At 54.1% G+C, this 26,208-nt stretch overlaps 1 protein-coding gene across 7 annotated transcripts in view; it reads left to right on the top strand.

Moving 5' to 3' along the window:
* The first annotated feature begins 7,536 nt into the window (after positions 1 to 7,536).
* LOC118901666 (casein kinase I) overlaps positions 7,537 to 26,208 on the top strand; it is a 30,675-nt gene continuing 12,003 nt past the window's right edge. For 3 of the 7 annotated variants that reach the window (XM_036865041.1, XM_036865040.1, XM_036865045.1), the window contains exons 1-2: positions 14,203 to 14,474; positions 17,878 to 17,965. In XM_036865041.1, coding sequence (XP_036720936.1) covers positions 17,890 to 17,965 — 76 coding nt within the window. In that variant the 5' untranslated portion in view covers positions 14,203 to 14,474; positions 17,878 to 17,889. Of the gene's footprint in view, positions 7,556 to 14,200; positions 14,475 to 17,877; positions 17,966 to 26,208 lie in introns of those variants that run through there. The other 4 variants (XM_036865043.1, XM_036865044.1, XM_036865042.1 and 1 more) reach the window with 4 other exon arrangements.

Below are 26,208 nucleotides of genomic sequence, written 5' to 3'. Positions count from 1 at the left end.
ACCTCTTGGTCTTCATAACTCAGGGAGTCTTAGTGTCCTGTGGTCCTCCCGCCCCTACCCCAGCTGTCACACACAACCCAGCCCTCTGAGAAGACCCTCGAGTCTGTCCTCTGCTGAAAACCTCCTGGGACCCCCACAGTCTACAGGATAGGATCCAGAGGCTTTGGCCTGGCACTCAAGGCTCCTGGCCCCAGGTGACCTCTGCCATCACTCCTCGGGGGTTGCACCAGACCCTGCACCCGCCCTGTGGGCACCAGCGCCCACCTCAAGGAGTGGCCCCATAGGAGCCTCTGCTCCTGGAGGTCCTGGCCCTGCCCGCTCCCTCCCTCAGCCCGTGCCTTCCCTCTCCCTTCCTCTGGGAATGCTCCTCCGGGGTTGACCTTGCTTCCTCTTCTGAGTGCCTCCTGTAGGTCCCGCCTCCACAAACTCCATGTCCTTCCCAGTGGCAGCGCACAGCAGGGACTCAGGCGGAATCTGTTGAAGGACTGGTTTAAAGCAACTTTCCCGTCCACCCTCTTAACTCAGCAAGTGGGGCTGGTAGAGAGTCAGGTGTCAGGAGCCCTGGGTTCCTGCCCTGTTGAGATTTGCTGTGTGACCTCAGGCAAGGGTCTCCCCTCTCTGGACTTTGGTTACAACCTTCTAGGAAACATGGCCTCCTGGGAAGTCAATGCCAAGGGACGTGCTCTGTCAGAGAGCAGTAAAGGTGGGGCAGAGGGAGTCATCAAGGGCCATGACCTGAGGGCAGGGCACCCTCATTGACAGGGCCAAGGCCATCAGCCCACAGTGGAGTTTCCCGGATGCTCACACTCACACACCACCAGAACTATGACCAGCACTTACCTGAACCGGCCCTGGCCTGCTGGAATGCCAGGGAGGGGCCAGAGTTCCATCACCACCGCCACTACCGCCATCAGGCTCTATATCACCGCCATCATTCTCATCTCCATCGTCATCAAGAAGTTCAAAGAATTTTCTTCTCTAGAGGGCCCACCTCTGGCCTGCTCTCTGTACACACAGTGGGCTGGACAAGAAGGTCTTTCTAGGCCCCTGGGAGGGTCTGGGGGGAAGTTCCTGTGATTCTGTCCCTGACCTTCTCAGGAGTGCAAGGGAGGGAAGGGACCCCACTTTACTGAGCACCTGGTGTGTGCCAGGCACAGGGCTCTATTCTCCATAAACTGCAAGGCAGGATTTTTTCCCCATCTGAAGCAGCGGCTCAGAGAAGTCAAGGTTGCACAGTTGTGGGTGCACGAGGGGGGATTAAACCCAAGTCATCTCACCTTCAGTTTGCTCATCCCCCTGCCCGGTGACCCCGTGCGCTGTGACGCTGTGCGGTGCAGTCAGGAGCCAGGCTTGGGAGCCTTCCTGCCGGGGTTCGAAGCCAGCTCTGCCTCTTACCTGCCACGTGACCTTGAGCAAGTCACTGCCCTGAACACCACAGGTCTCCAGCTGTTAACTGGGGATGCTAATAGCACCGGCTCCCAGGTTGGCCTGAGGGCCGGGTCAGCATGTGGAGAGCAGGTAGAACCGAGCCTGGCGCAACTTGGGCGTTGCTTAAGCCTCGGGCAGCATGATTAACATTTCCCTGCCGGGCAAACTCCTCCTCCTGACTACCTTCCTGACTACCCTCCCAGGCCCAGCTGCCCTCCCTCCTCGGGAGCTTTTCTCATCCTGTGAGGTGAGGGCCAGTGACCCCCCCTGCGCCTCCTCATGGCAGCCCGTGCCCCTCCTGAGAGCGGTGGGCCTGAGTGTCCTGCCAGCCCCTCGCTGCATCTGAGGCCCAGCCCAGGGCCAGCCTCGGCAGGTCTGCTGATGATTGAATGGGTGAATCCACATCCATTTCCTCCTCCCACTGCTGCCAGCCACCTCCTCACCCCCCAGGACTTTGTGGAACCTTCCCTGACCTTCTGCTGCCCCATCTCACAGCTCAGGCCACGGGCTCTGTGGTCCTCCCCAGCCCTCATCCCTCCACTCTTCAAGTACAGGAGGGGGCTGTCCCTACAATCTCTCCACTGCCCTGCACAACTCCTGGCCTCAGTCCTGCCTTCCAGGAGCCTGGAGTCCTGACATTCCCCTACCCACTGGCTGTGTGATATTAAGCAAGGCCCTGCCCCTCTCTGAGCCCCAGGGATGTCAGCTGTAAAGGGAGGAGAAGAACCCACTTCTCAGTGCATTGCTCTGAGATTAAAGAGAGGAGGTGGGGAACTCTTTGTAAACTGTAAAGGGTGGTGCACTTTAGAGATCTGTATTAGTGGGTGCTAGATGCAGGCTGGAATGGGAGTGGAGTGGTGGGAGCTTTATTATTCATATAATCCCAACACGGGTTGGTTAGAAACCCCCTCCCTTCTCTCAGAAGAACTAAGTGGGAGGAGGCTTGTTTCCCGTGGCCTTGGAGTCAGAAGACTTGGGATCAGTTCAGTTGAATTCATTCCTGCCTGGCCTGAGCTCCTGCTTTGGGCCAAGACCTGTGCCAAGAACCGGGACCAGGTGAATCCACGGTCTCTGTCCCCAAAGAGCTGAGAGCCTGATGGGGAAACAGTTCTGGAAACCCTTTACCATCAACAGCGTGAATCAGGGAGCCAAACAAGGAAGCGTGACTGCTGTGAAGTGGGGGGAGCTGGGGGGTCCTAGAGGGGTTCCCAGAGGAGGCAGCTGCTGCATAGAGTGAACTGGAAGTGGTCAGAGTCTCCATCTCCCCCAGAACTCCCTGGTAAGGTCTCGAAAAGCCTCAGAGAGGAGGCAAATTAAGTCTTGAAAGAAACTGCCGTAATTCAATCATAAAAATAATCCCATTAATTTAGTCAAAGAACCACTTAATTGAATTTCTTTCCAAACCCAGGCCTGTTCAAAAAGCCAATGAATCCAAATGCTGCTAAATTTAAAGTAAACTCCCAAATAATTTAATGAACGGGCCAGTCCAGTCAAGTCCCTGATAAATCTAGCCTGAGCCATTCCAGTCCTATGACTGCTCATTCTCATTCAATCAGCTTATCCTTTTTTTTTTTTTTAATAAAGTGTAATTCAGGCAAACAATAGTCCACTTTGGTCAAATAACCAGAAAGTTCAGGATGAAGAGTTAACTGAGAAATCCATCACGCCTGCTGGCCAGCTGGGGTGGCATCATGTGGTGATGGCCAATGGGAGGGCCAGGAGCCATGGATGTGAACTGGATGTTGGCTGCCCCCTGCACCCCAGCCTTGTGCCCTCAGGGAGTCATTCTACAGCTCTGAGCCTCAGTATCAACATCTGAAAAATGGGGAGGTGGCTGCGAGAATTAAAACAGGAAAGCAAGGAGAGGACACCCTCCTTCCCTCGTGCCCTCCTTTACCCGGGGTGTTGTAGGAGAGGAACCTGCAAACTCTGTTGACCCACGAGTTTCCCTTTCTGTAAGATGGACTCTTAAACTTTTAATTTAATGTAGTTTTTGGAATGGAAAATATTTTCACGTGGATCAAAATTCAAAAGTTACCAAAGATGGTACAGTAAAAGTCTCCCTCCCATGACTTTCCCTCAGCCACCCATTTCCTCTCCTGGAGAAGCCCCCCAAATCATCAGCCTCTTATATTGCCGGTCAGAGATACTCATAATATAGATAGAGGGACTTCCCTGGTGGTCCAGTGGTTAAGACTCCACGCTCCCAATGCAGGGCGCACAGGTTCGATCCCTGGTCGGGAAACTAAGATCCTGCATGCCGCGTGACTTGACGTGGTCAAAAAAGATAGGTAGATAGATAGATAGATAGATAGATGATGGATAGATAGAAAAGACGGATGCATGTTCTTTCTCCTCCCTTTTTACATAAATAGTCACAAACTATATACTCTTCTCTGAAACTTGTTTTTTTTTTCACTGAGCAATACTTCATGTAGATCTTTCCCCATTTGTACATAAAGTGCTTCCTCATTCATTTATACGACTTCATTAAGGCCCATTGGGTGAATGTTCTATTTTATCAGCTCCTTATTGATGGACATGTTTCCAACACATACACACACACTGCTATGAACAACCCTTTTCATAAGCCAGTTCCCTCCTGTGCATTGATACCTGTAAGATAAATACCTGGATTTGGACTGAGGTCAAAGGAAACGTGCAGTTGTCATTTTGATGGGTATCGTCATTGCTCTCCTCCGGGGCTGTACACATTTACTCTCCCTGGGATGAAAGGGCCTGTTTCCCCAGAGCCTTGCCATCAGTGTGTTACCCAAATTTTGTATCTTTCCCAAGCTGATGGGTGAGAGTGGAATCTTGGTGTAGCTGTAATTTGCATTTTTCTTAGTTTGAATGAGGCTGCCATCTTTTTTTCTTTTTAATATTTATTTATTTATTTATTTATTTATATTTGGCTGCGTTGGGTCTTCATTGCTGCATGCGGGCTTTTCTCTAGTTGTGTCGAGCGGGGGCTACTCTTCGTTGCGGTGCACGGGCTTCTCATTGCGGTGGCTTCTCCTGTTGTGGAGCACGGGCTCTAGGCATGTGGGCTTCAGTAGTTGTGGCACGTGGGCTCAGTAGTTGTGGCTCACAGGCTCCAGAGTGCAGGCTCAGTAGCTGTGGCCCACGGGCTTAGTTGCTCCGCGGCATGTGGGATCTTCCCGGACCAGGGCTCGACCCGTGTCCCCTGCACTGGCAGGCGGATTCTTAACTACTGTGCCACCAGGGAAGTCCTGAAGCTGCCATCTTTACTGAGTTTCAGAAATCTTTGTATTTCCTTTTCAGTGAACAGTCTCTTCATATTCTTAGTCATTTTTACGTTATATTGTTGGTCTTTTTCTTACTGATTTCTAGGTGTTCTTTGTATAGTAAAGAAAGCATGATCTGTAAACTTTTTTCTTCTGGAAGCTTCCAGAGATATTCTATGCACATAGAAGCAAATACATATATATTACAAGGGACACTTCGAACTAGAATTTGCTGGAAGTTCTTTTCACTGAATGGTCCAGGTATCTGAGGGGGGATCCCTCCAGTCAGAACCTTGCAGCTGGAGGTGAGGACAAGGCTGGCCTTTCTTCTTTCTGGGGTAGGAGCTAATGACCCCCAGGTCTGTCTCCATCAGCTTTTCTTAGGCCTTTGAGGGCAGGGCACCATGCCTGGGAACAGCATCCGGGCCTCATAGCCCAGTGAACACTCACTGCCAGATTCCTAGTCCAGTGCTTTTTGTGCTCCTCACTCTGTAATAATGTCTGCATATTCTCAGTATGTGATGGGCCAAGCCATACCCTCTCTCTCTTCCTTCTTGCTGAGGGCAGACATTTGTGAGCATATGTCCATGGTGAGGAATGGAGTCTTTGGCCACAGCCCAAATCACACCTCAGGCCTTATTCATATGGTGGACTCATTCCTCTACCTTTATTCCCCACAGCAAACTCCTACACATGCTTAAAGGCCCATGTCCAGTGATGCTTCCTCTGGGGAGACTTCCATGACTCTATGGTTCTTTTTTTTTGGCTGCAGCTGCATGGCTTGAGGGATCTTAGTTCCCCAACCAGGGATTGAACCTGGGCCCAAAGCAGTGAAAGTGCTGAGTTTTAACCACTGAACCACCAAGGAATTCACCTTTTTTCTTCTCTCTCTCTCTCTTTTTTTTTTTTCCCTCCGTGGTTCTGATCACTTTGTTTATGTCTATATTTACCAGAGCAAGAAAAAACACAGTTTTTTTTTTCCCCCCATTTCTCTGTCCTCTAGTATCTCCTGAGATGAAGTACCAAATGATTCATCAAAGGCAAGTCCCTTCACCATTTGGGGCCTTAGTTTCCTGATTTGAAAACAAGATGAGAATATAAAGCCAATGACAGGGATTTCCCTGGTGGTCCAGTGGTTAAGAATCTGCCTTCCAATGAAGGGGACGTGGGTTCGATCCCTAGTTGGGGAACTAAGATCCCACATGCTGTGGGGCAACTAAGTCTACAACGCTCTGGAGCCCACGTGCCACAACTAGAGAGAAGCCCGCGCACTGCAGTGCCGCAACAAAGAGCCTGTAGGCCGCAACGGAAGATCCCGCGACTAAGACCTGATGCAGCCAAATAAATAAATAAATATTAAAAATACATAAATAAATAAAGCCAATGACAGAGGATTGTTGAGAGGATTAAATGAGTCAGTTCATGTAAAATGCTTACCACAGTGCCAGGCACACAGTGAAGGTCCAGTATGTGGTAGATATTGGTTATCACTAACCCTGTGATTTGGGCCAACCACTTCTCTTCTCCTAGCCTCAGTTTCCTTATCTGTAAACTGTAGGATAAAATAGCAGACCTAGTCCATGATCATCAATGGATGCTAAAATCCCTGGGTAAAAGTTTGATGGGGAATTTTATAACAGAAGGATGAGGTTAACAACACCTAAAGCCACTGATCAATCTCAGCATCGCTAAATGGTGGAACAACCCAATACTCTATGGCTCCTGCTCTGATGCACTGGGAGGGGCACAACATCATCCGTGAAACATTCTTGAGAAAATCGTTGAATCCAAATCAAATCAAGCCGCCAGCCTTTAGAATCTACATCTAATTACCAGTTTATAGGAAATACGGGGGATAGTGGAGCATGTTAAGAGACACCACAGGGATGCAGTCAACCAATTCTAGACTGTGGGAAACTCGATCTGGAATACTATTCAGCCAGAAAAAGTACTGCATCCCGGAAGTACTGATACATGTGACCACGTGGTGGAACCTTGACAGAAAGATGCCAAGTGAAGCCAGATGCAAAAGGTTGCACATCATGTGATCCATTTATATGAAATAACAAGAATAGGCAAAAGACAAAAGTAAATTACTGGTCACCAGGGGCTGGAGGAGGGCAGAAATGGGGAGTGACTGCTGGTGGGTATGGGGTTTCTTCTTCTGGGTGATAAAACTGTTAGGGAGTTAGAGGTAATGGTTGCAAAACCCTGTGAATCTACTAAAAGCCACCAAGTTGTATACTTTTTTAAACGGTGAATTTTATGTTACGTGAATTATATCTCAATGCAAGACAGAGAGAGAGATTTAAAAGATATATCAACCCTATATAGGGTTGGAGGGAAGTTCAGAGAGTGGGGTATGAATTGAAGAAAACACTCGAGGAATCAGAGGCTCCCCCTGTCCCTCCGGAGATCATTCCTTACTCCAGGTGATTTGAACCTGGAATCCGAGGACCCAACTGTTCTGTGTAAGCGGGGGAGGGGGGTGGATGTGGGGTGGTGGGAATCCCAGCTCTTTCTTGGTTTCTCAAGGGGTCCCTCACTCTGGAAGAGTGGAACCTCCCCTCTCAGTCCGCCCACTCCCGAGGGTCTCACTTGGAGGCACAGCTGACGGCTGGGGGCCCGGTCCGAATGAGGCGTGCGTGTCGGGGGAAGTGTCCCCATCACCTCACCCCGGAAGCATGAGAACCACGAATCCCCGCGGGCCGGGAAGCCGGAGCACGGCCGGGAAGCCGGGGGCGGGGCGGAAACGGTGACGTCACAGCCCCGCCCCAGGCCGGCTCCCTCCTTCCTGCGCGGTGCGCCCTAGCTGAATCCTCACCTGGAGAGACAGGTGTGCGCATCTCCCATCTCGGAGGCCAACACGCGAGTGTCAGGTAAGCGTCAGCAGGAGCTCCGACTGGGGGCGGGGAGGAGGGTCCGGGGTGGGAGTCCTCACTGGACGCAGAGGAGAGCCTGGTCAAAGAACGGAGCGAGTCCTGGGTCTGTGGAGGTACTGGTTGCTCCCCAAACTCCTACCATATCTCTTGGTTATAGTCACGTTGTACTGAAAACATAGGCTTTGGAGGGATCTGAAGGAGAGGAAGCTGAAGAGGAAACAGCAGGTTTCACATGAAGTGAAGAAAACCCAGGTCGTGTATCTCACAGAATGCCCCAGTGGAGGGTGAGGGGGCAGCTCACCACACTTTGGTGCCTCCGCTGATCCCAGGCCCCGTGGATCTGTCCTCCTGCACTCACTGCTGGCATGTTCTCTCCAGCATTGTTTTTATTTCCCCACGCAGCATGCAGGATCTTAGTTCCCCGACCAGGGATCGAACACGTGCCCCCTGCAATGGAAGCTCAGAGTCTTAACCACTAGACTGCCAGGGAAGTCCCTCTCCAGCATTGTTAGTCTGTCTTTTTCTTGGGTATACCCAGCCTCCCCGGGCAGATTGTCAACTCCTGGTGAACAGGGTCCAGTGTGGATCTCTCAGGCCCTGCAAGGAGTTGGCATCAGGAAATGTTTGTGGACAGACATGTGACATGCTGAGGAGACGATGAGTCGCAGCAACTAGGCTGAGTTGAGAAGTGTTGTTGTGGGAATTGGGATTATTAGCCGTGGCAATCATCGTAATTCCCGCGGCCCGGCTAATGAGTGGTTGTGTGTCCCGGGAATGGGCTTCCTTGGATTCCCAGAGGATGGAAGGAGCAAGTTTTGGAGAGGATCGACAGCAGTGCGAACGAGGGAGATTGTGTGGAGCAGAGAGGTCAGGTGAGCCCAGAGGGGCAGCCAGGTGACAGGCTGAGTTGAAGGAAGGAAGTGGATGGAGGCATTGGGGGTGGGGGGGGTGGGCTGGAGGCTGGGTGATGTGGTCCTTTGGTGATGCTGGGTTATTGTTAGTGCTCACTGTGCCTTTGGACACGTGGCAGGCATTCCTAACTCCACTGGGAGTTGATTTCCCTTAAGAAGACAGCAGCCCAGGGATTGCTGAGAGAGGCTGTGTACAGCTGAGGGGGCGGGCCGACAGCCCACCACAAGAAGGCCAAGAAGGCTGGGAGGGGGTGGGGAGAAACCACAGGCCTGTCCCTGAGGGAAGGCTGTCAGGCAACATCTGACCCAGGGGTGGGAAGTGCCAGGCCCTGCCTCCACCCCAGGGACCACATACCCGTGGCAGAGTTCGTGGCAGAGTTCGCTCATTGCACAAGTATTTATGGGGCACCCATTACCAACTGAGCACCCACGGAGCAGCTACAGGAGGGTTTCTTTCTCTTGGAGCTTATGTTCACGGGCATTAAAAATAAACAAGCTAATGTTTTCAGCCTCTAGTAAGTTCCATAAAGACAATAAGTCAGGGTGATCCAGCAAAGAGGGACGGAGGGCAAGGGGGCCCACTTCAGATTGTGTGGTCAAGGAAGACCTCTGTGAGGAGGTAACTTTTGAGTTGCGATTTGAATCATGAGATGGAGGCAGCCATTGAAGACCTGGGGGGAGATCATTCTAGGCAGAAGGAACGGCCAGTGCAAAGGCCCTGAGATGTGACAAAACAAAAGACCAGGGGGAGAAAGGTTCAAGGTGAGATCTGAAAGGCAGATTGGGACCAGATCATAGCAGACCTGGGAGAGAGCATGGATTTCACGCCGACAGAAGGAGCCATTAGTGTATTTTCAGTAGCAGAGGTACATGATCTCACCATTAACAGACCAGTGTGGTATCCAAGTAATCCAAGCTGGGTTCAGCATGTAGTTGGGAGACAGAGCTGACAGGAAGTGCATGTGTTTTGAATATGGGGGTGATGGTGGGAAGAGAACCCTTTCCCACTGAGCCCAGATGTGTGGGACCTCAGGATCTCTCTCAACAGAGTGCCAGATGTGGAGCGTGTAGGCCATTCCCCATCTGGTCCAGCCTTAAGTTTACAGACAGGGAGACTGAAGAAAGAGCCTTAGAGGTCTCCTTGTCCAGCCGCCTCGAGAGGGGCTGTGAATTCTCCAAGGTCCCCCTGAAATTCAGTGGCTGAGCTGGCACTCGAACCCAGGCTTCCTGGGCCCTGGTCCAGGCCTGTTGCTAGCCCGCCCTGCTGCCTCTCAGCTGAAGAGGGCAGAGGAGGGAGGAACCACTGCCGGGAATGACCTGACTAATCATGATGATGTGGTGAGGTCACCCAGGAGAAGCATTGAAAAGCAGTGGAGACAGGAGAGGGCAGGCCGAGGCGTCAGGACACTGCCGTGGGAGAAGCCAAAGGTTGGGGGAGGGCACCCTGGAAGGCTCTGGGGGCAAGGAGCCGAGGTGAATGGAGTAAGGCAGCATTTTCAGGCTGGCATATCCTGAGGAGGACCTCTTAGAGCAGAGCCTGTGTGGGCCACTGACCCTTGAGGGTCTTGGGAGAGACCCAAGTAGGAAGACCCCAGAGAAACTTCTTGCAGGGGCTTCCTAGAACCAAGACCACAGGTATAGACAGAGAGTGGGCAAGGCCAGTGGCTCACCGGGCCCAGCTAGGACTGCATACCTCCAACCCACGCCCACCTCGAAGGGGCTGGTGGCGGACCCTCCAGGGGGAGGTAAGGTAAGGAAAGAAGCTGGAGATGTAGCCTGCACTGCTAGGGAGAATCCAAGACAGGCAGCCTGCATTCACTCCGTGTCCACTCCTTACAACAGTAATAGGGTCAACATCTTCCTCTTACTCAGGGCTTCTTCTGGACCAGGGTGTTTCTGTGCATGATCATCTGCATTATCCCCATTTTACAAATGAGACTCAGAGAGTTTAAGGAACTTTCCTAGGGTCACACAGTTAAAAAGTGGCAGAGTCAGCATTTGAAGGCAGCTTCTTAACCACCGTGGGCTACTGTCTCGGATTCCCTGTGTGACCTTGAGCAAGACTCCCTGAGTCTCTGCCTGTGAAATGATGGAGTTGGCATAAATGAGCCCCACTAGGCCCTGTGGCTCTCAACTGGGGCCCAGAGTTGCTTCTCTAGTAAAGGAGCTCAGGGGTCTGATGGAGGGAGCCAGGGCCCTGCCCCAGAGCTGTGTTCTCCACCAGCCTGGGCGAGGTGGTTAAGAGAGTGGGCTCTGCCAGGCCACTATCTCTGCTGAGGATAGATGTGAGGATCGAATGCAGGTATCGGGTCTCAGAGAGGGCCTGGCACACAGTAGGTGCTCAATAAGTGATAGCTCTTCATGTGTTCTCAGAGAGAGTGGAGGCTGTCCCTTCACAATCCAACCATTCACTCATTCAGCAAATATTTGTTAAATCCCTCCAGTGTGCCAGACACCAGTCTTGATACTGGTGACGCGTGATGCCCCCAAAGATCTGCCTTCATGCAACTGATATTCCAGTGGGGGAAGCAGACCAAGAAAAAAAACAGTCAAATAAGTACCATATAGAATAAGTTAGGTAGTGGTAAGTGCCAGGAAACAAAATGAAGCAGAGAAGGAGAGGCAGATCTTAAATCAGGATTGGAAGGCCTCCCTGTGGAAAGGGACTTGAGAGTCCTGACCTGAGGGAGGTGAGGTACACAGCTGAGGGAAAAGTGCCCCAGGCAGCGGGAGAGCCAGGCCTGAGGTCCTGAGGCTGCAGAACAGCCTCAGGGGACAGATTGTGTCATTTTAAGGACCCTCCCCTGCTGCCTGGTAAATCCATGGTGACCTCCTCCTCCCCACACCCCACCCCCAAGACTCAGGTTGCAGGTCCCTTGGGGGGGTGCTGAAATCTTTCTCCCCATCACTGGGCACCACAAGATCCCCAGCCCAGTGCTCTGGGGTGCCAGGGAAATGGGAACAAACTGTCAGGAGCGGCTCCCCCTGACCAGTGCAGAGCAGCTAAAACCCAGTGTGGGGCCCAGTGATCAGCTCTTCACTGACACCTATTGTCCCAGGCCCAGTTGCGTCTTCTGGGTGGGTGGGTGGGTGGGTAGGTGGTATGTAGGGAGCGGGGCTAGGGGAAATCCAGCCAGACACACCCTTGGGCTTTAGAGTTGGGAGTTAAGTCCCAGGAGGAGTCATTGAGAATCCAGTCTGGAGAGAGAAGTCAGGCCCAGAGGCTGCTAGAACTCTGTTGTAAGTTTTCTTTCCCGTTGGAATCGCCTCCCCTCCTTGGCTGGGTTTTGTGTCCCCTCAGTTTCTCCTGAGAGTTGAGCTGCAAAGTTCTTCAGAAGGACCCATGGGTGGTCTCAGAGGGGAGTAGGGAGGAGGAGAACTTGGGTCCACAGAACAGCTAATCAGGGAGGGGGTGTGGGGAGCATTCTTCCAAGGCAGAGACTGGGGGGGGATGGGGTGGGGGTGTGTGTGTGTGGAGAGGCTGGGCGCAGGCCTTGAGGGGAAGAGTGGGTCTCAAGACTGGCTGACCAGGATCTTCAATAGTGGTGCAGAGGGGGGTCAGTTACAAGTTCTGGGATGGGAGGGGACACGTGACAAGATTGGGAGGGGAAGCTGGGACATCTGACTGTTAATGTGTACCCCGAGGCAGAGGTGAGGAGCCTCAGATTCCTCTCTCAACCTGGAAAAGGACAAGAGTAGGATTTCATCTTTGTTGAGAGGATTACATGAGATAACACCTTTCCCAGTGCCAGGTACTTAGTAGATGCTGGAGGAGTATCAGTCCCTTCCTGGAGAGAGAGGGCCGGGAAGCAGGGCCAGGTTGGAAGGTTGGGATGGTGAAGACAGAGGACACAGTGGTGTATCCACCCTGCTCAGTAGTGCTGGGGGGCCCTCTGCCTGGGGCCCCAGGCCTGGCACCTTGTCTCACATAGGAGAACCTGCAGCCGCAGGGAGGGCCGGCTGCCCTGGACAGTGGAAGCAGGATTCAGGGTCGGTGAGACTGGGATGGAAACAGATGATGAAGGGAAGGGCATTGGTAGCCAAGCCTGGTGGTTGGCCTCTAGGACAGGTCACATTTGGGGACCTCCAGGAGATGAGGGAGTCATAAAAATGGGTAAAACAAGCTGACGTGAGGAAACAAGTGGGGGCCCTTGGGCTTTGATAAATGTGGGTGGCTGCTGCCCAGGCCTGCTGAGTATGGCCAGGGCCCAGGGTGCGTTTGGGCCCAGAGTGGCAGTTCTCCCAGTGTTTGGAGAGAAGTAGGGAAAACAGACCTGTCATATGAAATCTTCCCATTTTAAAACACTGGGAATCAGTTAACAGAACAAAAGAAATAACAAAAAACACCACGCAAGCCAAGCAAAGCCCACCACTTTTGCTGGTGACCCTCTTCTCTGGCAAAAGTGGCTTTGAGGGCAGGTCCCCAGCTGACTGCCCCAGACCTCTCCTGGGAGGCTTGTCCTCACTCTCCTCCTCTTGGAAGTGAGATCATGATAGACTCATTTTCCCAAGGACCGCTGAGAGAACAGAGCTATCTTGTGCTGTGTGGTCCCAGGCCAACCCCTTCCCATCTCTGGGCTGCAGTTTCCTGGGCTCTGAAAGAAGAACCCAGTCTGTGGGGCTCCTGACAGTTTGGAGAGTGTGTGACTAAGTCCCTCAGGCTCGAAGGAAGGTGTGATTGTTCTTGAAGTGACTCTTCCCAGGAACCATGCTTCTGGGAAGGGATGCAGTGCACTCCAGCATTTTGTGTGTCCACAGCCACAGTTGTGTGCGTGAATGGATGTGTGTCATAATTTGGAGCTTTGCATGGTACAGTGTAAATATCATTTTAATAACTGCCCTGGAATCTTTCATCGCCTGCTCTGGAAGCCAGTAGGAAGCCTTAATTAATTCTCAGTGACCTGGGGAGGGACGGGTGCTCCTTCCCGATTTGCAGATAAGGAAACCCCAGCCCAGAGCTAGGAGGGGACTTGGCTAAATGTGCACCACTTGGGGGACCGTCGCTCAAGTGTTGGCTCCATGGCAGTGTGTGGGGTCCCTCATTAAACGAGTGAGGACAGGATTGGGTTTGAGGTCAGCTCTGTGCCCATCAGTTTGAGCTGCCGGAAGAGGAAGAAGGGAGAAGAAAAAGGTCTTTGCATTTGATTTTTCCATGGGGGGAGAGCGCAGCATAGCCCCAGCTACCTCTCTGGGCCGTTTGTCAACATCCCTCCGTCTCTTGCTGTCCGGTCAAATCGCTGGCCTCTGAGTCAACCTGGCCTGTGTGCTCTGCAGCACTCAGAGCCCGGAGGCGGAGTGAGACCCCCAAATCTGTAAACATTCTCCTTTTGCAAACACCGGCCTTCAGAGGGGCCCACTACTAGGGTGTGAGAGGAGAGAGAACCGGGCAGAGGGGAGAGGAGTGTTTGGGTCTAGAAGAACCCAGCTTTTTGTGCCCTCCTCCTCCCCACCCCCTCCCAGGTTTTTCCACCTGTGCCCCCACTGGATCAGGGTGTCAGTGTCTGTGTGCGCTCCTCGGCCCCAAACGTAAGGCCCCGTTCCTGCAAGGTGCTCCTCGCGAGCCTGGGGGGCCGTGTTTCCCGGCTCCGGGGCGCCCCAGCGTCCCCGGGAGCGGAGGGCGCGGGCACTTTAAATCCTCCAGGGCGGTGGCGGCTGGCCGGGGATGACATCAGCGGGCGGGCCCGGGGCTCAATGGGAGCCGGCGGGCGCGCGCCGGGCGGGAGCGCGCGAGCCGGCGGCGGGGGCGGTCGGGCAGGAGGGCCGGGAGGAGGGAGGTGGCGGCGGCTGCGCTGAGATCCCAGAACCTGAGCCCGGCCGGGACGAGCGGAGCGGAGCGCGGCGGCGGCGGCGGCGGCGGCGGCGGCGGCGGCGGTGGCGGCGGCTGGGCCGGGAGAGGCTGGCGCGCCGGGCGGCTCTGCGAATCCTCCGGCATCCGCCCAGGCGGGCCGCCCCCGCCCGCGGCAGCTCCCCGAGCAGCGGCCCGGCACCGGCGCCTTCCCGGCGGGGTAAATATTGGGGGGCCGCGGGCCCGCGGAGGGGCGCAAACCTGGGGGGAAACGGGGCTCCCTCCGCCTCTTTGTTTTTGCGCGAGAGGGAGGGGAGGAGAGGGCGGACACACGCGCGTTCGCACTCGGATATGGGGGGGCTGCCCGGGCGCCGCCCGCTCGGCCCGGCGAGGACAAAGGCGCGACTGGGGACGAGGAGGAGGAGGGTGACTATTATTTTGCAGGCTTGCCCGGGGGAGGCCACCCCAGTCCGGCCCGCTTCCCCCTCCCCCAGCTGGACCGTTCAAGGCCCCAGCCGGCCGGGGCGGCCACCCCGGGCTGCGATTTGGGGACGCTGAGGGAGGGGGTCCGGGACTGGGGTGCTGGGGGGCACCCGATACTGTTGATTCGAAATTCTCTCCCAAACCCTGGGCTTCGGTAGGGTTCACCAGAGCATTAGCAGAGCCCCCAACCCCTTCGCTCCTGGCCTGGGTGCTCCAGATCTGGGGGTCAGTCTGCTCCCGCAGGTTGGCTGGGGACGCTTGGGGGCCCTGGGGTGATGGGGTGTGTGGTCACCCAGCCACCGATTCTGTTTTCCTTTGTGGAGAGAAAGAAAGGGGTGGGGGTTATTTATCAGATCGGATTCTCCCGTTTCTGCCTGTGAGAAATCCATGTTTTGCAAGTCTCTGTGGAACATAAAACTATGTTTGTGCCCGGGTGTCCTTAGAGAGAGGATTCCCAAGCTCTTCACGCCCAAACTCAAAGTGGGGTGAGCCCCCTCCCCAACTTTTTCCCTTAGTTTTCTTGCATATTTTCTTTTTGCATCAGCCTTCCTCAGGGAGAAAGATTTGGGAACAGGGGAAGGGGATCCTGAGTGTCTAAGTTGCACCCAATAAATGCCTGTTTGGGGCTCCTTTGCCTGGGTATCTGGGATGTCCCTCCACTTTTTATTTTAATGGTCCAGGGACAAGGGCCCTGGCAGGGGAGGGGGCTGGGCAGGGAGTAAGAAAACTGCCCATGTGCCATTCTGCTTGATAGTTTGTCTAATTTTTTTTAACCAGTTGAAACTCCGGAATCTTCATGTCCGCTTTTTTTTTTTTTTTTCTTCGTTTATTCCAACGCCAACCCCCCACCCCGCCCCCCAAAGGAGAGAAGCAGCAAAGAACTGGAAGGCCTCTTCCATTCCTGACTCGAGCCTCTCTCCTCTCCTCTGGGAGGCTTTTGGGGAGACGGTGCTGGGACAGTCTAGGCTCTCTTTGGGGCCCTGGCCCCCCGGGTGTAGGAGGAACGCTGGCGGGTCTGGGTGGTAGCCCAGGAAAGTGGTGGTTGCCTGCAGGGCTGATTGTTTGCACCCTCTCTTCTCTGCCCTTCTCTGCCGACAGCCCGGTGAGTGGGGAGGGGCTGGGGGGTCATGTGCAGTGTATTTATGTAAGACACCCAGACGGAGGGCACGGTATTTATATAACGGCTTTCCCGGCTACCGTGTGTGGTCTCTGAATCGGCATTGGCGGAAGATGGACTCGGTGGGGGGGGGGGTTGTTGTGTGTGTACACACACGCCCGCCCCCCACCCCCTTCCCCAAGCAGGGCTCACAGTGTATGTCTGCATTTCTTTCTTCCTTTGGAGTGTACACACAGGACGGTGTGTATGTGAGGTGTGTGGCATGTGAGTTTCCCGCATCTGTGGAGCGTGTTCTGCTGGCAGCCCTGGCACCTCCGCTGGGACTGGCCGGGCGTGTGGGCAGAGGCCCTTGGTGGAGAGCCCAGAGTTTGGCTGGCGCGGGGTGGAGCTCCTTCCTTGTGACCATTGGTGAAGGGCTAGTGGCGGCTCCCTGGGAACTAGTGCTGGGGCTGGATGTCTCTCCTGGGCAGGAGCTATTGGCTCCTTGCCTCCGCTGGGGTGGAGAGCTCCAGCCTGACCAACTGTGGAATAGAGCTCTCCCGTCTCCCCTCCCGGGTGGGTCTGGCTTTTGGGGTAGTACTTGGCATGGGGAAGGGGCTGAGCCTCTGTGCCGCACACAGCTGCTTTTCCATCTTCCTGTTTTGTTTGCCTCCTGGCCCTGGCATGAAATAGGTCCTGTTTGAGAGGGTGGAGGCTGCCAGGTAGGGCAGCAGGAACCCTGTCTGGGTCTTAGGGGAGGAAACTGTCACTAACTTGCTGCTGGGGTGGGGTGGGGAGCAGGTGGCGTGTCCTCCCTGGGCCTCAGTTCCCTGTCTGCAGGAGGCGGCACTTCTTTATAGTTTTCTGCACTTGCCCTCTCGTAGACCCTCTGAGATCTTAGGGATCCCCCATCCCTCTCCTTATTTCATTGGCCAAGCCTCCCCATCCCCCAGAGCAAAAACCACCTCCTCCTGGCCTTTGAATTTCCTCCTCTGCTGCCCAGACCTTTGCCCCAGGCCGGAGCAGAGGCATCCCTACCAGGGTGGCCCCTGATGTTCCGTGAGCTTGGACACCCAGGGTGGGGCACAGGAAGGAGGGAAGTGCTCAAATCAGCGCTTTCCCCCCAGACCTCCTCCCACACCACAGAAGCTGGTCCTTCAGCTCAAAACCTGGCTTTGGTCCCCTCAGTTGCTCTGCAGGGCCCTCTTAGGAGACCCTCCTAATCTTGAAGAAAACCAGCCCCAAACTGTTCATCCAAAGAGATCCTTGCAGAGAGTCCTTTGTGAGGTTTTTGGTGTTGAGAGGGAGAGGACCAGAAGGTGGGTGTTCTGGGGGCCCCTTTCTTGCCTTCCCCGTGAGTTGGGGAGGAGACCTCTGGCAGGGCACACTGCAGACTTGCAAGGTCTGCCTCTGGGAAGACCAGCCCAGGCTGTGGAGACCTGGCCTCCAATTCTTGGTGCTGGAAGCTGGAGGCCTGGGGTAAGGATGGGGGCGCGGGGATCCTGTCAGTCCTGATGGGGCTGAGGAACTCCTTTGGGGACAGTTCAAGCTGTCCTCCTATCCCTGGAGGTTGCAATTTGCTGGTGGTTGCCATGGCCGCACCCCCAGGGTGATCAGCTCCTGCATCCCACCTCCCCATCACCCCCTTTGTCCTTGATTTTCCTTTCAGAGTCTTTGCCCATTGTGACTGGCCTGCCCCTGAGAGGCTCCTAGCGGAGGGTCCCTGATTGAGTATCCCCCGAGGAGATGCTTGCTTTGCTCTTTCCTCCTGGGCCTTGTCTCTAGTCCCTCTTCCGCCTGGCTACACTGACACCTGTTCTAATAGCCTCACCACAGGTGGAGGCTGTTGGGCTACCTGACACCTGGTTGCTCTTAGGCAAAGCAAAGCCAAATCCCTTCCTGGCCGGTGGGAGGGAGGATGGTGGTGTCCCAAGTTTCTCGTGGCTTTGCCTGACCTTTGGTGGGGGAGGAGTGGGCTCGGGGGGCTAGGCCCCCTTCCCAGCTCCCCTCTTCTCTGACCCTGTGTTTCTGCTTACTTTTGCAGCAAGAGTGAACCATGGAGCTACGTGTGGGGAACAAGTACCGCCTGGGCCGGAAGATCGGGAGCGGGTCCTTTGGAGATATCTACCTAGGTGAGTGTTTCTGGCTCCAGCTCAGTGGCTCTGGAGTCCCTGGGACAGCCCTGGGGACTAGGAGGAAAGATGCCAACATTTCATGCTCTGAAGTCAGAACGTGGCTCTGGTGGCGTGTTTTGGTCATTTTGTCCCCAGAGCCATCCCAGGTGGGGAGGGAAGCAGCAGGCTGGGGGTGAGGCAGGCCGAGGGGCTCCTCAGTCAGGGCAGGATGGGGTTCCCACTTGCTGCAGTCCGGGCAAAGGAGGGTATTTTTAACTCTGGTTTCTAGCTGCAGATGAGCTGGGTCTCCAGCCGGGCGTGGGAAAACCCAGGCTGGGTTAGCACCCCTGTCTCTTGTCTCCTGGGGGAAGGATGCTGGTGGACAGAAGAGGCTTGAGCAAGCTGATTGCTCCCAGCTAGGCCCCCTCCCTGTGGTCTGGCCTCTTGGAATTCAGCCCAGGAAGGCTTCGGAATGACGCAGGCTCCCCTGTAACCTCAGGGCCAGGGCGGGGGACGGTCTTAGCTTTTAGGATCTCTCTCCCTGGATGTGCTTCCTGTTGAAAGTCTGAGTTTGCTCTCGTGTTGTTGATTAAACAAATCACTATCTCACCCCTGTCCTTGACCCAGGAGAATGCCCCTTTCTCAATTGCCCTGGGGGTGCTGGGCACAGTCAGGGGACGCGGCCCTTCCTTGGCAGCTGTTGGTCTGGAGGGGAGAGATTGTGTTGGTAATCGTGAATTGGAGTTGTTAGAGCAAGGTGGCAGCCCCTGGGGTTTCTCCCCGTTCCTGTCCCTGTGCCCTTGGAAGCATCTGTGCCTCTGTTTCCCTCCTGGGAAAAGAACAGTAAGTCAGTTCTGTCCTGGGCAGAGGAAACTGACAGGTCAGTGTGCTGTGCTTGTTGCTTCAGAACTCGGAGGGTTTCTCTTACTCAGTGATCTGGGTCCCTGCCCTCTTAGGGTATGAAATCTGCTTCTCAGTGAGCTGCCCCTTCCCCATCAGAGGGGAGGGGGACATGTATGCCCACATTCTCTGGACAGTACTTAGGCTGGGCTGGGCCCTGTTCGAATGCGGTCTTCCCTCACAACAGCCTCTAGAGATGGTGCCGAGCTGTGTCCCTGCTCCACACATTGAGACGGGCAGCACGATCAAGTTGACCACCGAGGCTTCTCTCCAAAACTAGAAAAGACAGGGAATTCCCTGGTGGTCCAGTTGTTAGGACTCCGCACTTTCACTGCCAAGGGTGTGGGTTTGATCCCTGGTCGGGGAACTAAGATCCCGCAAGCCGTGTGGCGTGGCCAAAAAAGAAAAGAAAACAAACAAACAAAAAAACTAGAAAAGGCAAACTTTCTACCCACAGCCCTCCACAGGAGTGAGAGTGTAGAGGACAAAACGTGGGAGAGAGCCATCAGACCTGGCTCTGTGCGGTTGGTGAAGTTTGTGTGATACTGATGCGTGGCCGACTAAGGACTTTCATGAGGCACAAGTGAAATGGGCGCGTGGGAAAGCATCTTGTAAACTGTAAAGTACCAGCCAGGTGTGCAGGTCATTGTCAGACACCTAGTAGATCACCCTCCTGTAAGCACTGCAGAGCTCAGAACAGAGGGAAGGAACAGTGCAGGCTGGAGCTGTTTGAAAGGTTTGCTCTGTGACTCTTGAGCTCCTTTGGGGGGGAGGCGGGGAGGCGTTGGGTTGTGTCCACCTTCTCGCCCCAGCACCCAGCACGTGGGGGCTCAGTGAAGGCCTTTCAAATGGACGAATGAGGAAATGGGGGCTGTGACGTGCAGAGGCCTGTGAAGCGGCCTCACTTATGGCAGGAGAGAAGAAGGTGGGGATATGGGGGCAAGTTCAGGTCCCCAGTCTATTTCTCATGTGCTGTGTGACCTGGGATAAGTCACTTTCTCTCTCTGAGCCTCAGCATTCTCATCTGTGAAAGGGGTGCCCATCTCCTTACTGTTTGTGAAATTGGGGTGGGTATAAAAGACCCTCTTATCATGGAGGCTTTGGGCTCAGGACTGAAGCCTGGAGCCACTGGCTTGAGGGCAAAGGGCAGGGAGAGGCAGCTTTTGGCTGATGCATACCTGCTCCTAGACAACCCCCAGCCCCAGGCCTTCTCTTTGCAGAAGGGAAACTGAGGCCCATAGATGGAGGGGCAACCCAAGGTCATTCAGAAAGTCATTGTCCCTGGACCATGTGGTGGGACCTTGCTGGGGGTAGTACTTCCTGTTTATCCAGTAATCATCTAGTTCATTTTTTAAAAAAATATATTTATTTATTTATTTTTGGCTGCGTTGGGTCTTCATTGCTGCGCGCGTGCTTTCACTAGTTGCGGTGAGCGGGGGCTGCTCTTCGTTGAGGTGCGCGGGCTTCTCATTGTGGTGGCTTCTCTTGTTGCAGAGCACAGGCTCTAGGCGCGCAGGCTTCAGTAGTTGTGGCACGCGGGCTCTAGAGCGCAGCCTCAGTAGCTGTGGCGCACGGGCTTAGTTGCTCTGTGGCGTGTGGGGTCTTCCCGGACCAGGGCTCGAACCCGTGTCCCCTACATTGGCAGGCGGATTCTTAACCACTGCGCCACCAGGGAAGCCCCCATCTAGTTCATTTTAAAAACTAAGTCCGGGTTTACTCCTCTTTGTACAGGCTTTGGAGTAAATTCTACCAGGGTTTAGGTACTGGCGTTTCTTTTCCTCACTGTATGCCCTTGAGCAAGTGATGACCTCTGCCAGCCTTGGCTTCCCCATCTGTAAAATGGAGTTGTGAGGCCTCCAGGGTGGTGAGAAGTAGTGAGATCACAGCATGCAAAAACTCTGCACATGCTCGGCCCTGCAGTGGTGCTTTTATGTTGTGTCCCCCAACCCTCAGTCTTGGTTAGGATTTGCTACTGTCAGGAGCTGGGTCCTTTTGGGCCTGAGTGGGGGATAGGGAGCTGGTTCTCTGCTGACTGTCCAGCCTTCGCTGGCTGCACAGGCCTCGGGGACCCTGGCCTGACGCAGTGTCCTGCCAGCTCCTCCTGGGCCCCTCTCGCTGGTGTGGGGATGGTAGTGATTGTAGGGCCTCCCCGGCTGGCCTCACTGGCTCCCTTTGTTCGAAGCTCTGGCCACATTCTTGTCACTGGTGCCAGTGCCAGGGCCTGGCTCCAGATGGCCTCTGCAGGTGGGGCTGGGCGCGGCCTCCAGGCCCTGCTTTCCAGGGTCGACTGAAGGCGAGCACATTTGTGGATGTGGCCGCAAGGCCTGTACTCCTCTTCCAGCCCCTCCTCCCTCTCCCCTCGGCATCATGCGGGGCCAGCTCTGGTAGGGCCTCACCTTGGCTGCATGGGGTCCGGAAGTGGCCGAGCCTGTGCCACCCACTCTACGAACCTCTGGCCATGTGCCTCAGGAGCTCTCTAGACCTCTTAGTCTCTGGTCCTCAGTTCCAGATGGGGGAGGGAACGGTGTACCCCAGCGGGTGATGGTGTGGGTACTTCCCACCTTCAGTCCGGCCCAGTCCCTGACTGCACCTGTCTGTGAGTGTCTGAGTGAGCCCCCACTTGAGCTTGATCGTCCCCCTCCCCACCTAGAACTTGCCAAGGTCCCAGACTCTCTAGGACTGGCCAGGTCCGAGCCCTTCTCTACATCCAAGATTGTTTTCCACACTGGCTCGTCCCCCCACAGGGCTGCTCGTTCTCCTAGGGGCCACCTCTGCCACCTTGCCTGGCACTTTTCACTTAATCAGAGTTATCCTTTGTTGTTCCCACGGAAGGTGAGCTGAGCTCCTCCAGGGCAGGGCTGCCTCAGGTGGCCCAGGGCTCAGTATGTGTCTGGTGATTGAATGAATGAGATGCTAGGGAATTGGAGTAGAGAAAAAAGCAGGGGCTCTAGAGACTAAGTTTCAGATCCTGGCTCTGCCCCAGCCAGTTCTGTGTGACCTCAGGCCAGTTACGTATCCTCTCTGAGCCTCAGGTCAGTGGTTGTGAGAAGTGAGGGAGGTCAGAGAGAAGATTGGCAGCTTCCTGGTAGAGTTCAGAGGCAGTGCAGGGGTCTGGTGGTGGTGGGACCCGTAGGCAGCTGTGACAGCTTTCCAGCAGTCGGTTGGGGTCAGAAGCCTTTGCCTAACAGCTTAGGTCCCTGTTCAGGGAGGTTGTGTGGCATTTGGTCATTGACCTTTGGTGTCTCCGTTTCCTCATATGATACAAACAGTAGTACTGGCAGGATGGTGTAAGAGCTCAAGGGGACAAAGGACTCTTTCCCTCCACCTCCCCATTTCGGGGAGGGGCGTTCTCCCGGCACCTCTGCTCCCTGCGCAATCTGCTGAGTCATAAGTGCTGAAGGCCCTGCGTCATCCAGTGTCGCTTGGTCTCTTCCCCCTTCCTGGACGGGGCCGCCATCGTCTGGACAATTGCAGCAGCCTCCTTCCAGGTCCCCCCCGCCCCCAACCTCAAGTCCTCTCCGGTCCTTTCTAATACACCAGTGGGTCTCAACAAGGGGAGGGAGGCCAGATTTTGTCTCACAGGGGACGTTTGGCAAGGTCTGGAGACATTGTTGGTTGTTTCACCTCAGCGTGGGGGTGTGCTGCTGGCAGCTAGTGGGTAGAGTCAGGGATGCTGGTAAACACCCTGCGGTGCACAGGGCTGCCCCAGAGCGGAGAGTCGGCAGTGCCCTGTAATAAGGCGTCGATGCCTGGCCCCCGGAGTCGCAGGCTGATGGCCAGGATCGTAGCTTGGCATTTGAGCCCCTTCCCATCTCCCCCTGACTCACCTCCTCCACTGTCTTCTTCAGCCACCTCGAGCTCCAGCTGCACCAGACCACCCAGCGTTCACTGTGCCCACTCCTGTCGGGCCTTTGCACGTGCTGTGACCACAGTCTGGGATGGTCCTGCTCACACAGCAGGAGACCTTGCAGCCTTTCCGCCCACTGCATGGCCAGTGGACTGCAGTGAGCCCCAGCTCCCCCCCCCCCCACCCCCATCCTCACTGTCGCCTGGAAACGTGTGAGGCTCTCCCCAGTGATGAGTGTTGACGTGTCAAAAGCACTTTACAGTTTGCAAAGCACTTTCTCCCCATTGCTCACTGGATTTGGGAATCCACTTTTTTTTTTCTTTTAAGTTTTAAGTGGTTCAGAAATGAAAACACAAAACCAAAACACAACAACATGCTAAGTGAAAGAAGCCAGTCACAAAAGATCACATATCTATGATTCTATTTATATGAAATATCAGGAGTAGGCACGTCCATGGAGACAGAAAGTGGATTAGTGGTTGCCTAGAGCTGGGGCGTTGGGGGAGATGAGGAGCGACCACTAAGAGATGCAGGTATTTTGGGGATGGTGAAAGTGTTCTAAAATTGATTGTGGTGTTGGTTACATGACCTTGTGAATATACTGAAAACCACTGAATTGTACACTTTAAAGAAGTAATTGTGTAGAATGTGAATTATATCTCAACAAAGGTGTTGAAAAAAATGACAAGACGTAACATGGTATCAGAGAAATGCCCTTTTCCCCTCCTGCCCTAATCCAGCCCTGATCCAACCCTGCCTAGTCTTGACTGGTTTCTCATGTTCCTTTTGAGTGTTTCTTTATGTTGATACAAACAAACACAGATACATAGTTTCCCCACTTTTTTTTTTTTTTCTTTAACCACTGAAAGGAGAGCATATAATACGTACTGTTCTGTACTTTGCTTTTTCACTTCCTGTATCTTTGAGATCTTTCCACTTCTGCACCGAGAGAGCTTCCTCATTCTTTCTCCATTGTTTTCCATTTTATGGATGGGCCTTTCTGTATTTAACCAGTCCCCGCTGCTGGACATTTGGGTTGTTTCCAAGCTTTTACTGTTGCAAACAGCCTAAGTGGACAGCCTCATCCAGGCCTTATTTTGCACCGTGCGAGGGTATCGAGTAAAGTCCCCGGAGTGGGAGCTGGAGGGAGCCAAGTGGCCTTGCAGCCAGGCTTCCCCAGTTCACACGGGGACCGCTGGGGAGGAGTGACCCCTCCCACCAAGAGCGCAGGCTAGCTTGGGTGGACATGGTCTTTTAACATTTATTTATTCATTTATTGTGGCTGCTCTGGGTCTTGGTTGCGGTACTCAGGATCCTTAGTTGCAGCATGCCTGCAGGACCTGGTTCCCCGACCAGGATCGAAACCGGGCTGCCTGCATTGGGAACTCGGAGTCTTAACCACTAGACAACCAGGGAAGTCCCTGAGTAAGCCATTTTTATACTAATGATTTCTTTCTTTCTCTGTGAAGTGTGTGTTTGAATCCTTTACCCTACTTCCTATGGAGTCATTGGTCCTTTTCCTACTGCTTTGTAGGCGCTCGTTATATGTTAGTGTGATGTTAGCTCTTTGCTATTGATAAGAGCGTGCGCTATTTCTTAGGACTTTGTTTCCGGTGTTTTTGCCGTGGAGAGGGATTCCTTTTTTGGAGGAGGGAAGGGAACCTTTTTTTTTTCTTTAATGGCTTCTGGATTTTAAGTCAGGATAAAAAGCCTTGCCTACCCCCAAGTTAAAAGGCAGTGCTCCTTTCTTCTAACATCTCATTGTTTTACTTTCTTATTAAATTTATAAAACGTGTGCATGGTATAAGGCATCCTTCCCAACACCCAGTTGGAGGGGGACATGCCTGTCACCTTGAAGGCCCCTGGTACCCCACCCCGTCCCGCCCTCTGCTTCTCCCACACAGAGGTAACCACTGTCTTGACATTTTAAGTTATTCTCTTCTGTTAGTTTTATCGCATGTTTATATCCCTAAACTATATATATTTCAGTGTTGTGTGTTTTGAAATTGAGACAATTAGAACTGTGCTTGCATCCTTCTGTCTCTTCCTTCCTCTTTTTTTTATCTCCTTAAACTGAGGTGAAATTCACACAACATAAAATTAACCATTTTAAAAGTACACAAGTTAGTGGTATTTAGTACAGCCCCAGTGTTGTGCGACCACCATCCCTATCTAGTTCCAAGACATTTTCATCACCCAGAAGAAAACCCTGCACCTCTTAAGCAGGCCCATCCTATTTCCCCCTGCCCCCAGCCTGTGGCAACCACCAGTCTACTCTTTGTCTCCATGGATTCATCTGTTCTGGACATTTCATATAATGGAATCAGACAGTATTTATTTGCCCTTTGGTGTGTGGCTTATTCACTGAGCATAGTGTTTTTAAGGTTCACTGATGTCACAGCGTGTGTCAGAGCCCCGTTCCTTCTCAGGGACAGGCAGAGTGGCAATCCACACGTCTTCTGATGGACATTCAGGTGTCTCCACCTTCCGGCTCTTGTGAACGGTGCTGCTCCTTGCTCCCCGCACTCAGGGTTCAGATGCCGAGAGCCAGCCGCTTAGCTGTCGTGTATGCCTTCCACTGCCTGTGGCATCCCCGGGGCGCTTGCACCACCCTGTAGCCATCCTTCTGGTGCTGGACTTTGTGGTCTTTGTTGCTGTGCAGGTCCTTTCGTGTCCTCCCAGTGCTCATGGTTCTGAAGGGCATACACTTGGGAGTGGACTGGCTTGGCCAAGGGTTTGTGTGTGTTCAGCTTTACCAGGTAGAGGCCAACCTGGTTTCCAAAGTGGTTGAGCCAACTTACACTCCAATTTTTTCCCCCGTACTATATTTTGCTCCACTTCGGACTTCCGGTGCGTGCTGTGAGCTGTGCTGTCTTTTCTCAGATGCCAGTTATTCCAAGGACGTTTGTTGCATAGCCCCATCTCGTCCCCTGATTTGAGGTGCCGGCTTTATCCTGCCTGTCCTCAGTTCTTCCAGTCGTGTGCCCTCCTCCGGACTTTCTCTGTTGTCTGTGTGCGAAGACCACACCGTTTAGTTGTGGCAGCCACAGTCCCGCTCGGCCCCAAGGAGGAGCCGGCCTCTCAGCCTAGCCCCCAGCCCTCCAAGTCAGCCCACCCATTACTGTAGCTGGGGAAACTGAGGCCAGGTGCAGCGGGGATTTGGGTCTTTCTTGAGACAGCCTTGCCCCCCTCCCTTCTCTCCTCCTGAGCCCCACACCCCACTGACCTCACCTCTCTTCGGCTCGGGAGTCCTCAGTAGCTCCCACGCTCCAGGATGAAGTTCCCCTTACTGGTCTGTGAGCGTTTTTCGGCTGTGCCCTGACCCCCCCTCGCATCCAGCCTTCCTGCTGCCCCAGCCTCCGGTTCTCTGAATGGTCCCCAGCCCTCACCTCCTTCCCCTGGCACGAGCTGCAGCTCTGGCTCTCCCCTCCCACCCAGGCTGGGTCGGCTGCCTGCTCTGTGTCCCACAGTCCCTCCGCTTCCCTTGGATACAGTGCCGGGCCCTCTGCACAGC

Source organism: Balaenoptera musculus, chromosome 10 (assembly GCF_009873245.2).
Source record: "Balaenoptera musculus isolate JJ_BM4_2016_0621 chromosome 10, mBalMus1.pri.v3, whole genome shotgun sequence".
In the NCBI taxonomy this organism is placed as follows: Eukaryota; Metazoa; Chordata; class Mammalia; order Artiodactyla; family Balaenopteridae; genus Balaenoptera; species Balaenoptera musculus.
This window is presented reverse-complemented; position numbering and strand designations above follow the sequence as displayed.